This window comes from Dasypus novemcinctus, chromosome 21 (assembly GCF_030445035.2).
Source record: "Dasypus novemcinctus isolate mDasNov1 chromosome 21, mDasNov1.1.hap2, whole genome shotgun sequence".
Classification (NCBI taxonomy): Eukaryota; Metazoa; Chordata; class Mammalia; order Cingulata; family Dasypodidae; genus Dasypus; species Dasypus novemcinctus.
Window position 1 is genome coordinate 37,814,318 of NC_080693.1, and position 15,853 is coordinate 37,830,170.

At 34.4% G+C, this 15,853-nt stretch overlaps 1 protein-coding gene across 1 annotated transcript in view; it reads left to right on the forward strand.

Annotated features, from left to right (window-relative positions):
• Positions 1–15,853, forward strand: part of ATAD5 (ATPase family AAA domain containing 5) — a 58,284-nt gene that overhangs the window by 22,748 nt on the left and 19,683 nt on the right. The window contains exons 7-18 of the mRNA XM_004454880.5: positions 382–566; positions 2,210–2,367; positions 2,837–2,996; positions 4,282–4,608; positions 5,516–5,612; positions 6,855–6,934; positions 7,614–7,753; positions 7,853–8,003; positions 10,153–10,329; positions 11,076–11,209; positions 12,116–12,209; positions 13,231–13,295. Of these exons, the coding sequence (XP_004454937.1) occupies positions 382–566; positions 2,210–2,367; positions 2,837–2,996; positions 4,282–4,608; positions 5,516–5,612; positions 6,855–6,934; positions 7,614–7,753; positions 7,853–8,003; positions 10,153–10,329; positions 11,076–11,209; positions 12,116–12,209; positions 13,231–13,295 (1,768 nt within the window). The remainder of the gene's footprint in view (positions 1–381; positions 567–2,209; positions 2,368–2,836; positions 2,997–4,281; positions 4,609–5,515; positions 5,613–6,854; positions 6,935–7,613; positions 7,754–7,852; positions 8,004–10,152; positions 10,330–11,075; positions 11,210–12,115; positions 12,210–13,230; positions 13,296–15,853) is intronic.

The window sequence follows — 15,853 nt, forward strand, 5'->3', positions numbered from 1 at the left end:
GCAGAATACCAGCAAGTCTACTCCATATTATATTACCCCATCCTGTGGACCCTGGGATGGTGATGTCCACTCCACCTCTACATTGAGAGGGGCCTTAGATCCTACATGGCTGATGGAGCAAACAACCTTTTTAACGATTCTGCACAGATTAAACCTCAGTTTTCCATTCTCTAACCTCATTCTGTTTTGCGGTGACCTATATTCTAGTTAACTCTGGCAGACTTTTATTTTTGTGATTGCCTAAATTATTTGACTAGCTAACATTTCAGGAAACTGATGAAATTTTTTTCAAGTTAAATTTAAAAATTTTTTTCTAGTTAGTACAATCTTTTAAGTGTTTCATAACCTTAGTTTCCCTTTTTCATATCATTTTCTCAAAAGTCAAGGTACTTCTGAAAAACCTCAGAATTGTGATGTGCAATTTAAAGCAAAGCGTGAATTTCTAATGAGTGGTTTGCCAGATTTGTTGAAACGACAGATTGCAAAAAAAGCAGCTGCATTGGATTTATACAATGCTGTCAGCACCAGTTTTCAGAGAGTTGTTCATATACAACAAAAAGATGATGGTAAGTTTATTATTATAGAATATTTGCTCTTTAAATGTTAGAAGTAATATGAAAGTATGTTAGTTGGTTGAAGATGAGGCAAAACTTTAAGTATAATTACGGAGATTTTAGTGGGAATTTTAAGTGTATGTTTCATTGGCTCTTCCTCAACCTATGACTCAGTTTATTGAGAATTGGGGGGTGAAGGGAGTGGGGAGGGTTCAAGGAAGCTAAAGGCATCTTTACCTCTTATTCCAAAGAGAACAGGAAAGAGTGAGGGTAATTGAGTGAGTGTTGTTCCCTAAAGAGGCATGTGTTCTAGAATGAAAACCATACCCTTCAGAAATCATAGCCTGTATGTGATCACAGAGGATCTCTAGCCCCGTCCTTGTCCTGTTTATTAAGTGGTCAAGGGAAATCTGTTTGTTTCCCTTCCAGAACAGCTTTTGCTGTTTAGTACCATATGAGTATTTTCTGGAACATATAGGTAACAGGTAGCATTGCTTCAGTGCTCCATTCATCCCTTTCCTACATGCACTCATGTGCAAGAGTGAAGTTTTTGTTTGCACAAGGCTCTTGTACAATGGTAGTAGCCGCCTCATAATCTAATTCCTTTAGATACAAATACTACAGCAACCACAATTTTCACTTGTAGCTTATAATTACTGATTATGTACAAAGTGTTGTATCTTTGGTTGGTCATGGCTCTTACCTAGAGCTTTTTCTCAGCACAAAAAACAGTTACATTCTTCTCAGCTGACTTTACTGTTTGTTTTAGAGTGCTCCCTCTATCCATGGAATTATGCTCTTTTCTCCTTTCTCTTCCTTTTGAATTTCTGACCTTGATACTTCATGAGTTTTGTTGAGACTCTTTTGGATGGGGAATTTCCCAGCCAGTGTTTCTAGTAATCCCTTCTTTTCATTTTTTCCCCATCTCTGCCTTTGGTCACTTGATCAATGGACCCTTTTTTGCTATATTTTCTAGTCAAGTTTTATATTGCATTTTCTAATAGTGTATTCAACTACAGAAATTAATTATGCTTTCCTTCCAAGAATTTGATAAATGTATTTTCATAGGCATGCCACTGTAAAATTTAGCAGCAGATGAGGCAAGCATAGAGGTCTTTGGTACCTTAACAGTTATTGAACACTTACTGTTTGGCACTCTGCTGAGCACTTCATGTACGTATCTACCTTAATCACCATAATAACTCTAGGAGGTTGAGAATTGTAATTTGTCATCCCCCCCCACACACTTTTCAGATGAGAAAAGTAAAGTTTAGGATCTTGCCCGTGGTCATATATAGTGAGTAAGTGGCAGAGCTGAGATTTGAGTCCAGATCAATTTGACGTCAAAGTTCAAACTTTGAACAAGATGCTGACTGCCCTTAAATTTTTTACCTTGAGTATTAAGGTTGAATTAAAAAGAAAAGAACAATTGCTAATGTTTGCTTACTTTTAACAATTGGGAAAGAAGAGTAGGTAATTTTTACTAATTATATTTGTTAGAGGTGACAGTTTTGTTCCCTGAGTACTTATTTGGGTGTTTGGTACTTTTGTGTTACTTTGTAGTTGTTGTCAAGTCTTTCCATGTTTATATGCTAAGCATTTAATAAGTAGATAGTATGTAAATGAAGTTAAGATAATTTTTCTTTTTTCTTTAGGGTGCCATTTGTGGCACTTGACACCACCCTCTTGTCCTCTCTTAACTAAATTTAGAGAACTGAATACTAAAGTAATAGATGTCTCAAAATGTACAATTGCACTTGGTGAATTTTCAACATTGAATTTAAAATTGAAAAGCATTAATCCTTCTGTTGTGGTAAGTATTAGAGAGGCGTTAGTGGTGTTTCTTTCACATTTTTCAGAAGAAAAATGAATTAGATAGCTACTGTTGTAGTCTATAACTAATTTTTTTCAGAGTCTAATTTTAAGAAATACTAATTGAAGTACACATCTTTTAAATACTCACAGAGCTTTAAAAACATTTTAAGAATTAATGGTAGCCAGTTTCAAACAATACTAGATTACATAGGACATTTAGATAGTTTATAAATCAGAATTATAATCTAAGATAGAAAGTACATTTAGTTGAAAAGGGAGAACAACAGAAATATGAGTTCATCCTTCCAAAGCTATGTAAATACAGCTTTGCTGTCAAGGTTGTATTTTGTGATTAAAGCTAATCCTACATTGATATTAACTTTACAGACAGAAAGTTTTTGGTAGTATTATGATTAATATTAATAAATTATATGGCATTTTAAGAGATATTTTATTTTTAATTGCAGCTTAAGAGGACAAGGAAAGATTTTACTGAAGAAGTAAGGAATCTCTTGCTGGAGGAGATTAGGTGGTCAAATCCTAAATTTCCCTGGAAAAAATATTTCCCTTTGCTTCTAAAAAAACGATCTGAGTACCAGGTACTTTCTGAGTGTCGTGGTAAACAAGGTTAGTGACGATTTTTATCATTTATGTTAAAATTTCAGTTTCAAAAACACTAAGACCTAGCTAGTCTTTGATTCTTTTTTTTTTTTTTTTTAATTTATTTCTCTCCCCTTCCTTCCCCACCCTGGTTGTCTTCTGTTCTCTGTGTCTATTTGCTGCGTCTTCTCCTTTGTTCGCTTCTGTTGTTGTCAGCGGCATGGGAATCTGTGTTTCTTTTTGTTGTGTTATCTTGTTGTGTCAGCTCTCCCTGTGTGCGGCACCATTCCTGGGCAGGCTGCACTTTCTTTCGCACTGGGCAGCTTTCCTTACAGGGCGCACTCCTTGTGCGTGGGGCTCCCCTAGGCGGGGGACACCCCTGCGTGGCAGGGCACTCCTTGTGTGCATCAGCACTGTGCATGGGCCAGCTCCACACGGGTCAAGGAGGCCCGGGTTTTGAACCGTGGACCTCCCATGTGGTAGGTGGACACCCTAACCACTGGGCCAAGTCTGCCACCTAGTCTTTGATTCTTGAGAGTGTTCACTGTAGGCAGATGGCTTCTTACAGCTGGCAGAAAGAATTGTGCAACTGAAGTGCAATGCAGTGTTAGCTCAGGCCAACTTCCAGAAGTGCCAACCCAAAGACAGCTTTAAGTATGTTAAAATATTAATTATTTAAGAAAAGCCCTAGATGAGATAAATTTTAGCTTATGAGGGAAGCAGACTTGGCGCAATGGATAGGGCGTCCAGCTACCACATGGGAGGTTCGCAGTTTAAACCCTGGGCCTCCCTGACCTGTGTGGAGCTGGCCCATGCTCAGTGCTGATGCGCACAAGTAGTGCCCTGCCACGCAGGGGTGTCCACTGCGTAGGGGAGCCCCACGTGCAAGGAGTGGGCCCTGTAGGGAGAGCCACCCAGCGTGAAAGAAAGTGCAGCCTGCCCAAGAATGGTGCCGAATATACCAACAAGATGACGCAACAAAAACAAACACAGATTCCCGGTGCTGCTGAGAAGTATAGATAGCAGTCACAGAAGAACATACAGCGAATGGACACAGACAACAGACAACTGGGGGAGGGGGAATGGAGAGAAATAAAAAATAAATCTTAAAAAAAAATTTTAACTTATGTAGCTTTTACAAAAGGTAGTCTAGCAAGAGCTCCAGCTCTATTTCATACGCCACATTTGATTTTTACCTTTTCATTTTGTATAAGATTATTGGATATTTTGAAATGGTATTAAGATTATTAGGAATTTTTAAAATGTTTTGTTGATTAGTAAGCATATACATATTTATAATTCCCCAAAATAGGAAGTTCACAACTAGAACCCGATGTCAATCAAAAAGAAATCAAAAGGAAAAGAATGGAAACTGAAAATCATAAATCAAAAAGAAAGAAACCAAACGAATGTTCAGAAAGTCCAAAAAAAATAAGTGGGAAACCTGAAGAATTTAACAGAAGAAACAATTCCTTTGGGATAAAGCTAGATTCTTCCAAAGGTGTATTTTCTAAAACATCCAGGAAGAAACAAACTGCTCTGAATGTAACATGTAAAGTGAAAACAAAAGTGGAAGATTTTGATATTCTGATAATTGATGATAACAAAGAATCTTCATCAAAACTATCTTCTACTTCTGGTAAATAAGATTTTCTCTTTCAGGTCCTTGAACTCTTTCACTTTAACCACTCATTTTTTTCCCTCTCTTTTAATGTATGCTCATTGCAACATTCAAACTATTTATGTATGTAAAATAAGTAGAAGCCTCACTAGAGATAACCACACTTAAGAGAGTTTTTTATTCTTCTATTCTTCTATAAATATATATATGCTTTTTTAAAACCTGGGATCATGCTACATAAATTATTTTACAGCCTGTTTCACATATCTCTGACATGTTTCCACTTAATTTATTTAGTTTTTCTAAAACATTTCCACTGATTTGACTCATTCATACACTTATGTAGCTTTTAGTATGTTTTGTTTTTGATAAGGCAAATCTCTTATCATTTAAAAAAAAACTTTTGCATTTACTCTACTAAATGAATTATCAGGCTCCTTCACGCACCAAAATCCCATTGCATTTTGATGTTGCATTCGTTTATAGATTAATTAGGAGTGAATCGGCATTTTTACAATAATCAGTCTTCTCAGTTAGGAGTGTAGCATATTTTTCCACACAACCAAGCTGAGATTTCAGTTGTGAAAAGTAGACTCCATTAAAGTTTATACTGCTTTTGTTTTCTTTAGTCTACTGTTTTTTGAAATCCTGTTATTTTTCATGTTTCTTGACTAAAAATTTAAATGTTCACTTTTAGACCTCGCTTTCTTGAGACTTGATGATGGCTAGTTTTCAAAGGGGGAGGGATTTAGTGTGAAGTATTTTAAATATAATGTTAAGTTTTAAATTTCCCTTTTTGACATTTTGTAAATATAAATACTTGTACAAACAGCTGTTCTTACATTGTAATAATAATGCAAATGTAAATTAAGAATATGTGTTTATATCAAAGAATGAATACTTTTATATATGTTTTATTGTTTAGACTCTGGAATTGAAGATACTCTTTGGACAGAGAAGTATCAACCTCAGAACTCCAGTGAACTTATAGGCAATGAGCTGGCCATAAAAAAGTTACATAGGTTGGTAAAATTTGTAAGGGAATTGAAAAATAGTTTGTGGATCTACTTTTATTATTTATTTTATTTATATTAAAAATTTGAAGTTTTACGTAATATATTACATAGTAAAATCTTATTTAAAAAATATAGAAGAATTTTAAGTTAAAAGTGAGTATCTTTCTTTTCTCCCATATCTATTTTCCAGAGGCAATTTCTATTAAAAGATTTCTTGTAACTTTCCAAAAAAAGTTATTGCATATATTAGTTCCATTGTAATAAATGGGTTCATATTACTGTTAATAGGGTCCATAAGCCTGTTTACAATTTGCAGATCCAAAAAGTTCTGAAAATTGAGTTTATTCACGTTATTACATAAAGCTTATTATGGTCTTTATGCAACTTAGTAGGAATTCATACTTTAAAAAAATAGTAATATAATTAATTAGTAATATAATTAAGTAATAATAGCTAATAATTAAGTAATTAATAGTAATATAATTTATAGATGTATTGCCCTAGACCCCATTAGAAGTATTACGTGATACGGTGGTATATGTCTCAGATTACCTTTCTGTTATCTGAATAATACTATAAGGTATTCTAAAACTCACTTGACCCAAAGGATTTCAGGTAAGGAATTGTAGACCTGTGATAATAGCTAACACCATAAGCTAGGCTTTATCTAAGTGCTTGAACTGTTCTTAGCTCATGTAATCCTTAGAATAATCCTGTGGGGATAAATACTGTTGTCCTCGTCTCAGAACTGAAGCCTAGAGAGGTTAAGTTACTTGCCCAATGTTATACAACTAGAAAGTGGTGGAACTGGGATTAAACACAGGCAGTCCAGCTTCAGAATACAACTTTACCCTTCTAATTATACTTAACTTTATACTGTAGGTATCTTTGATGTCATCATACAATATACTCAATTCTTTTTGATTGCTGTTAACAATTTTCTTGTATCAAAATACAAGAAAACATAATTTGCCTTTTCCCCTACCAGTATACTTTTAAGAGGCAAAGTAAACAGCAATGTAATGAACATCCTTGCACTCATAGTTCTGTGTATTTAGGCAAAAATTATTTCATTTAACAGTATTTATGCCCATGAAAAGTATTTAGCTGTTTAGTTGACTTAGAAGCACATTGGAGTGCTTAAAGAGTAACAATATACCATAACTTACCCCAGTTATCATTTTAATATGTGGTCTAAATGATATCTATAGTCAATTATTTTTATTAACCTACATTTTCTTATGGCAGTTGGTTGAAAGACTGGAAAAGAAGAGCTGAATTGGAAGAAGGACAAAATTTGAAGGGAAAAAGAGATGAAAAACAGGAAGGTATTTTGAGGTTTTTTGTTTTTTTTTTTCAGTTTTGGTGAATACTTCTAGAGCTAGATTAGTTAAGAATTTTTATAAAATTTCTTAATGGGTAATTTTTATTTGGTTTTCTAGCTTTTGTAAATAAAACTTCCAGCATTTACTGTCAAGAAGTTTGTGTGTAGGGGAAGCAGACTTGGCCCAGCGGTTAGGGCATCTGCCTACCACATGGGAGGTCCATGGTTCAAACCCCGGGCCTCCTTGACCTGTGTGCAGCTGGCCCATGCGCAGTGCTGATGCACCCAAGGGGTGCCCTGCCATGCAGGGGTATCCCCGGTGTAAGGGAGCCCCATGCGCAAGGAGTGCACCCAATAAGGAGAGCCGCCCAGCGCGAAAGAAAGTTCAGCCTGCCCAGAAATGGCGCCACACACACGGAGAGCTGACACAAGATGATGCAACAAGAAGAAACACAGATTCCCGTGCCCCTGAGAACAATAGAAGCAGACAAAGAAGAACATGTAGCAGATAGACACAGAACAGACAACTGGGGTGGGGGTGGGGGGGAGAGAAATAAAATAAATCTTTAAAAAAAAAAGGTTTACTTGGGAGGAAAAAAGTTTGTATGGATTGATCATTGGATTTTGTGAGCTACAGTTGCTGTTTAAGCAGTTATTTTATGTGCTTTTGAATGATTTTTCAGATTTGTCAGACAGCATAGATTTTAAAGGAAGTTCGGATGAAGAAGAGAATCGTCTTTGCAATACTGTTCTTATAACAGGGCCAACAGGAGTGGGGAAAACTGCTGCAGTGTATGCTTGTGCTCAGGAGCTTGGATTTAAGGTTAGTAATAACTACAATGAAAGAATGTTAATGTATAATTACCCTTGAATTAAAATAAAACATAAACCATTCTCCCTTTTTTCATATTTGTTCTTTTAGATATTTGAAGTGAATGCCTCTTCCCAGCGCAGTGGTAGACAAATTCTATCTCAACTAAAGGAAGCTACTCAGTCCCATCAAGTAGATAAGCAAGGTGTAAACTCACAAAAACCTTGCTTTTTTAATAGTTACAACATAGGCAAATCACCCAGTAAGTGAATTATTTTCCTTAAGAGATAACTTTTTTTGGGGAAAAATACATGAAAAAAAATCTTGATTATAAGCATTTTGCCTAATATCATTTAATACACAGTTGATTTCAATTTTATTTTCTTTCAAATGGTTTGTTCAAATCATGATCCAAACAAGGTCACATCTTACATTTGATTAATATCTCTTAAGTTTCTTTTCATTTCTGTACAGTTGCCTCATCCTTTCTTTTCATGTTGTTTATTTGTTGAAGAACTTGGGTCATATGTCATAGAATTTCTCACATTCTGAACTTGGCTGATTTTGTCCTTGTGGTATTGGTTAACATCTTCTCTTCCCTTTATTCCCTGTATCCCTCTTCCCTGTATTTTCTGTAAATTAGTAGTTAGATCTGGGGCTTGATTAGATTCAGTTTCATATGTGAAAATTTTTATATACCCTACATAAAAAAAAAAAAAGATTCAGTTTCAGTTTGGGTAGGTAGGGCTGTGTACTTCTTATGGCATCATAGCAGTAGACACATAATTACTGGCTATACCAGTTTTGTGATATTAAGATTGACAGATGGGTCAACAATCCATTATAAAGTTCCCTATGAATCTCTTACCTGATTTTTTTTTGCAGGCATTAATAATCTTTGTCTAGGCTTTTTTTTTTTTTTTTCTTTATTAGAGAAGTTGTGTTTACACAATAATTAAGCATAAAATACAGGATTCCCATATACTACCTGATTATTAACACCTTGCATTGGTGTGGAACATTTGTTACAATTGATGATAGTACATTTTTGTAATTGTGCTATTAACTATAGTCCACCTCTAAGTAAACTAGAGTTTACTGTTTGTATAGTGTAGTTCCATGGTTTTTGTTTATAAAAAATTTTTTTTCTGTTATGATATATGCAATCTAACATTTTCCCTTTTTATCTCTTTCAGAAATATATTTCAGTGCTACTAATTATGTTTACAATGTTATACCACCATAATCACCGTCCATTACCAAAACATTTCCATTATTCCAAATAAAAACCCTGTATATTTTAAGCCTTAACGTCCCATTCCCTATCCTTACCCTATCCCTGGTAAGCTATATTCTAAGTAATGACTCATGAGTTTGCTTATTCTAATTGTTTCCAATCAGTGAGGACATACAATATTTGTCCTTTTGTGTCTGGCTTATTTACCTCAACATGATTCCTTCAAGGTTCACCCATGTTGTCGCATTATCTGGACTTTATTCTTTTTTACGGCTGTATAATATTCTGTTGTATGTTTATACCACATTTTATTTATCCATTCATTGGTTGATGGACACTTGGGTTGCTTCCAACTATTGGTAATTACCACTCAGAACATAGGTGTGCAAATATCTATTTGAGTCCCTGCTTTCAATTCCTTTGGGTATATAACGAATAGTGGGATTACTAGGCCATATGGTAGTTCTATACTTTGCTTTTTGAGGAATTTCCAAACTGTCTAGACTCATTATTTCATTAGAAATTTTTAAAAAATTCTCTCAACCTTTTTGCATTTACTAATTGGAATTCTAAGAAGCACTGTGCTTCATCAGCTATTTGGATTCTTTGAAGTACAGTTTGTACAGAAAAGTCACTAAGCATGCTTCATTCTGTCCTTTTATTTATCAGCTGTCAGTGGTGCCCTACCAACCTCCAAAGTTTACCAATGAGTTTTTGGTTTTAGTATCATCAGGACTCATGGATTTATAGGTATTTAATGTGTTTCAATCCTTTGTGGTTCTTTACTGTTTATAAGATTTTCTTTTTGTCACTATTTTTCTTTTTCAGGAGGTACTGGGAATTGAACCTGGGGCCTTGTACATGGGAGGCAAGCACTCAACTACTGAGCTACCACCCACTCCCTTTATCATTAGTTTTAAAGCAATTTGATTATGATTTCCCTTGGTGTTATTTCTCCATGTTTATGCTTAAGGTTTATTGAGCTTCCTGGATAAGTGTGTTTATGGTTTTTATCCACTTTAGGGAAATTTCAGCTTTATTTTCTTCAAATATTTTTTTTGTTCTCCTTACCTCTTTTGGTAACATATTTTAGACCACTTGAGCTTAGAAATCATGCATATATTATTGTTTAATTTTTAGAATATTATCTTTAAATGTAATTTGTTTTTGGCAGAAAAATTAAGTTCCCCTAAGAAAGTTGTTACATCACCAAGGAAACTTCCTCCACCTTCACCGAAAAGTAGTGGACCAAAGCGAGCATTCCCCTCTAAAACTTTGGCAAGTTATTTTAAAGTGTCTTCCAGATTAAAAAATAATGAAGAAATGGGAGCACTTCAGGAAAAGAATAAAGGTAAAATATTATCTTGACAGAAAAAATTTGATTTTTTTTTAGTAGCAAGAGAATTTAATGTTAAGTGAAAGTACATACTCACGACCAGAATGTGGGCATGCTCGTACGTGTAGCACGAGTCATGCCTGATGTGGTTCAGAGAGTCATCTTATAAAGGCTTAGGGCTTTTTCTTCCTCCCTTCATGCAAATGAGGGATTGAAAACTACTTTTTACTGGCTTTTTCCTGCCACTTGGAGTGGGAACTGTCCAGGGGAGGAGGTGGTGGAGCATGTTGTGATCAGATGATGGGTGGCCCTTTTGTCATTTGGTATCTTGAGGCACTAGGCTTTGGGAGGATGTACCAGGCCTTGGGCAGGTGATTCTCCATTGCAGTTAGATATTCTCTGATGGTAGTTTTTCCATTGGTCCTCCTCCATTGCCAAGTTATCTCCCTTTTTCTACCTTTCCCTACCTCATTCCTCTCTCAGAGAATTCCATTCCTTATTCTTAAGAGGTAACAAAGGAGGATGATCTGTCTTCTGTGATATTTTTTAATGTTAAGGATTAATATGTAAAAATGTGAACATATTTCATGAGTTTGTATTACTATTTATTGAACCTCAACGACACTGAAGTTCCTATATATAGTTTTGGTATTTTGTTTCAGTTTAGATAAGTGATTTCTGTTTGAGCTTATTCTGCCAAAATAGCCAATGTTTTATAAACGGTTGATTTAATCTAAAATATTAATATTCTGTTTATGTAGAAATCAAGGATTCTTTTGAACAGAAACAAATTACTCAGACTAAACCTACAAACACAGCTAAGTCAAACATCAAAGAATTTGGAGCAGAGGAATCCAACAGGAAAAATGCAACATCTCTCATTCTTTTTGAGGAGGTAGGCTTATAGAGTATACATTCATGTTACCCATGATAAAAACTTATTTTAAGAACTACTAGTGGGAAGTGGATGTGGCTCAAGGGACTGAGCTCCTGCCTACCACATGGGAGTTCTGTGGTTAGGTTCCTGGTGCCTTCTAAAGAAGACAGCAAGCTGGCATGACGGGCAGGCATGGCAAGCTGATACAACACAATAATGCAACAAGAGACACAAGAAGAAAAAACATAGTAAGAGACTCAACAAAGCAGGAAGAGGGGGTTCCTGGTGCATCCTAAAGAAAAACGAGTAAGACAGTAAGCTGATGCAACAAGATGATGCGATAAGAGACTCAAGAAGAAAAAACATAACGAGAGATGTAACAAAGCAGGGAATAGAGGTGGCTCAAGTGATTGGGCGCCTCCTTCCCACATCGGAGGTCCTGGGTTCAGTTCTCTGTGCCTCCTAAAGACACAGCACATGGCAGGTGCTAACAAGGGAGTGGGGAGAAATAAATAAATAAAATCTTTTTTTAAAAATGGACTAGTGATGTATTTCTGTAAGGATTGTGAGATAGCTAAGAAATTCAGGAATATTTGTTATCTATTTGAAATGAATGCAAACAAAACTGTCGACTCTAGAAATAAACATTTTCAGGAAGAAGACTGCAATTTGAGGTTCCTAATTATTTTCAGTGATTGTAGAAATTATTCTGATCCATACCCATCCAGTTACAGGTGACTACATTTTTTTCGGTTTTAATCTTTTGTAGTGTAAAGACAATGTAAGCTTTTAGCACAGACTGAATTCACACTGTTCATAAATTTCGTCTGTAACAAATAGAGTCTATCTACTATGTATACATAATTGATATCCAGGAAGTACATTATTACACAGTACATTGATATTCTTATAAATTGATTGTAGGTTGATGTGATTTTTGATGAAGATGCTGGGTTTTTAAATGCAATCAAAACATTCATGGCAACAACGAAAAGACCCGTAATCCTTACTACAAGTGGTAGGTAACAATAATTTTGATGGAATTAATTGCTTTTTTTTCAGGTATTTTGTGAGTTTTTAATTTTAGTTAGAAATGTTCCTTTAGAAGTTAGTAAACCAAACCTTTTTTTTTTCTAAAATGAAGAGGCTCCTAGATCATTTTTTAAACTAAGAATTATTTAAATTTGCCTTTGATTTGCAGGATTGAGTTCTTATAAAATTAACACGTCACCTTGCTAACAGCAATGAATTTTAAAAATGAGTATTACTGTGGATCCTTATGTGAGGTGTTAAGAGCATTAGGAAGCAGAGAATAGGAGATAGGAAAACTTATGGATGAACTAGTCAGTAAAGAGGTTTTAGAAAGGAACATACCAGATCCCTTTCTTTTTCCTTATACCTATAATTAGATTACCAAGCCTCATTTATTACTGTGTCACCATATGCAGCTTTGGTCTAATTTTTTATGAAGCCCAATCTTTCTGCAGTTCCTTAATACTGAACTTCTTTCTTAGCCTTTCCTTTGTCCTTAGTAACATTTCCATGTAGATTATTGCAGATATTAACTAATATAAACCATCATCAGCCTAAACAGAATTGGCCCCTTTCCCCAAATTAGCAATCAATGTTTAATTTTAAAAACTCAAACAATGTAATTTTTTTGACTAAAAATAGTATGTTGTAATACTGTTTTCTGATATTTTTCATTATAAATATTCAGTAGGATATCTCTGCCATGGATTTCTATACAAAAATGTGTTTGAGTTAGACTCCATTTACAAAGTAATGGCCCATTTGAAAGTGAATATGTTTAAAAATATTGATAAAAACCTGTTAATCACAAGGTAGTTGGTAGCTTAATTAAAATATCAGTTACTTCAGCTTAAGATAAAAATTTGATTTTTTATTTTTTAAGATTTTATACTTTTCATGAAATTACATTTTTAGTAATGATGAAATGCCTAATATCTATAGAAAAATATAACTAGAAAAAGTGATTTAGCAATCTTAATGTAATAAAAAATATTTTACTTCTATAGATCCAACATTCAGTTTAATGTTTGATGGCTGCTTTGAAGAAATCAATTTTAATACTCCCTCCTTGGTAAGTTTTGTTTTTTTTTTAACAAATCAATTTTATTGGTACTTATTATTAAGTATACAGTTCATCCAAAGTGTACAATCAGTGGTATTTGGTATAATCACATAGGTGTGCATTCATCACTTCAATCATTAGAGCATTTTCATTATTTCAATAATAATAAAAAACTGACAAATAAGAAAATTCTTGTGTAATATTGTGTAACATTGTATGATTCTATTTATATAAAATAGTAATTTGTAAAGATGAAATTAGATTAGTGGTCATGTCAGGCTGGGGAAGGCATGCTAAGGGGTATGGAGTTTTTCTTTTTGGATTAATGACGTGGTTTTAAAACTTTTTGTGGTCATGAATGCACAACATTGTGATTATACTAAAAGCCATTGATTATACTTTGGATAGATCATATTGTATGTGAATATATCTCAAAACTGCTTAATAAATAAATGAATAATTGCACAAGAATAGCCAGAAATAACAGCTGTGTGTACAGCAGGGGAAACAGAGAGATTGAGAGGTGAAGAATTTTCCTAGGTAAGTTTTGAATTTTTATGATTATAAATTTTATATGACAATTATATTACAGTTTGGTTTATTATGTGATATTTAGCTGTCATAATTTTAAAATATTTTTACTAAGGGATGTTAATATTTTTGAGTTTTAATCTTAAGTATACAACTTGGTGAACATTAACTTATATAAACACTTATGTAACCATCACCCAGATGAAAATATACATTTCCATCACCTGCAAAAGTTATTTTGGGTCCTTTTTTAGTCAACAAACCTTACCCACCACCCTTTGTAACTCCTCTTCTGGTGAACATCAACATAAAACTAGTTTTGTCTATTCTGAAATTTCATATAATAGGTAACAAATATTATGTACCCTATTGGATCTTGCTTCTTTTGTCCACATAATGTTTTTTAAATATTTGTCCATGCTGTTCTATCAGTGGAATTGGGTCCTATGCATTAGATATTTGTTTTATTTTGCTCTTTTAAATAGCAAATATATTTCTAATGCATGAGAATTTTGGTACCTGTTGTTAGTCTTTGTAACTTTGGCTATAGTAGTGGTATCCATATGTGTTTGTGTGTGTGTGTTTTCTTTTTGTTAATTAGCTTTATTGAAGTATAGTTTACATATAATAAAAGTCACCCAAATTAAGTGTACAGTTTTGACAAATGTATATATATATCATGGCCATCAAGATGTAGATCATTTCCATTTCACGAAAGTTTTCCCTGTGCCCCACTGCATTTAGTCCCTTCTTCTGACCCCTAGGCCCAACCAATCTTTTTTTTGTCACTATAGATCTACCTGTTGTAAAATTTCATGTAAATGGAATCATATAATATTTAGTATTTTGTGGTTTGTTTCTTTTACTCATCATAATGCTTTTCAGATCCTTTCATGTTGCATTATTCAGTTGTTCTTTTTTATTACTAACTAGTATTCTATTGTATGGATATAGTCCTGCATGTTTGTTTATTCTCACTCTTGTTTCCAATAAAGCTCTTATTAATAAAGCTGATATAAATATTCATGTGAAAGTCTTTGTGTGGATATATATGTCCATTTATCTTATTTCAATACTTAGAGGTAGAATTGTTGGCTTTTTAACATTAGAAGAGGCTAGCAGGGAGCATATGTAGCTGAAGTGGTTGAGCGCCTGCTTCCCATGTACGAGGTCCTGGGTTCAATTTGTGGTACCTCCAAAAAAAACAAAAACAAAAGAAGAGACTGGCAAAGTGTTCCAATGTTTTGCATATCCACCAGCAATAGAGACTTTCAGTTGTTTCACATATTTACCAGGACATGGAATTGTTGTCAGTTTGATTTAGCAATATTAATAATTGTGTTTTTGTATCACGTTTTCATTTTTTTAAAGATTTCTTTTATTTATTCCATCCCCTCCCTCATTGTTTGAGGTTGCTGTCTGTTCTCTGTGTCCATTTGCTGTGTGCTTTTTGTGTCTGCTTGTCTTCTCTTTTGGAGGCACTGGGAGCTGAACCTGGACCTCCCCTATGGAAGAGAGGCACTCAATCAGTTGAGCCACCTCATCTCCCTGATTTGTCGCTTTGCTCATTGTCTTTCCTCTTTGTGTCTCTTTTGTTGTATCATCCTGTTACATCATCTCACTGCACCTGCCCGTTGCACCAGCTTGCCTTCTCCAAGAAGCACTGGGAACTGAACCTGGGACCTCCCATGTGGTAGGCAGAAGCCCAATTGCTTGAGCCACATCTGCTTCCCCACATGTGGTTTTAATTTGAATTTCTTTAATGACTCTTGATGTTGATCATCTTTTCATGTGCTCATTTGCCATCCATCTGTCTTCTTTGGTGAAGTGTCTGTTTATATCTTTTGTCCCTTTAAAAACTCAGGTTGTCTTTTTATTGAGTTGTAACTGTACTTTATGTATTCTGCATGCAAATTTTTGTTCGATAGCTATTTTGTAAATATTTTCTCCCAGTCTGTGGCTCGTCTTTTCATTTTTTTATTTGTGAAGAATGTTTCTAACTTTAATGAAGGCCAGTTTACCAAGTTTTTCTTTTT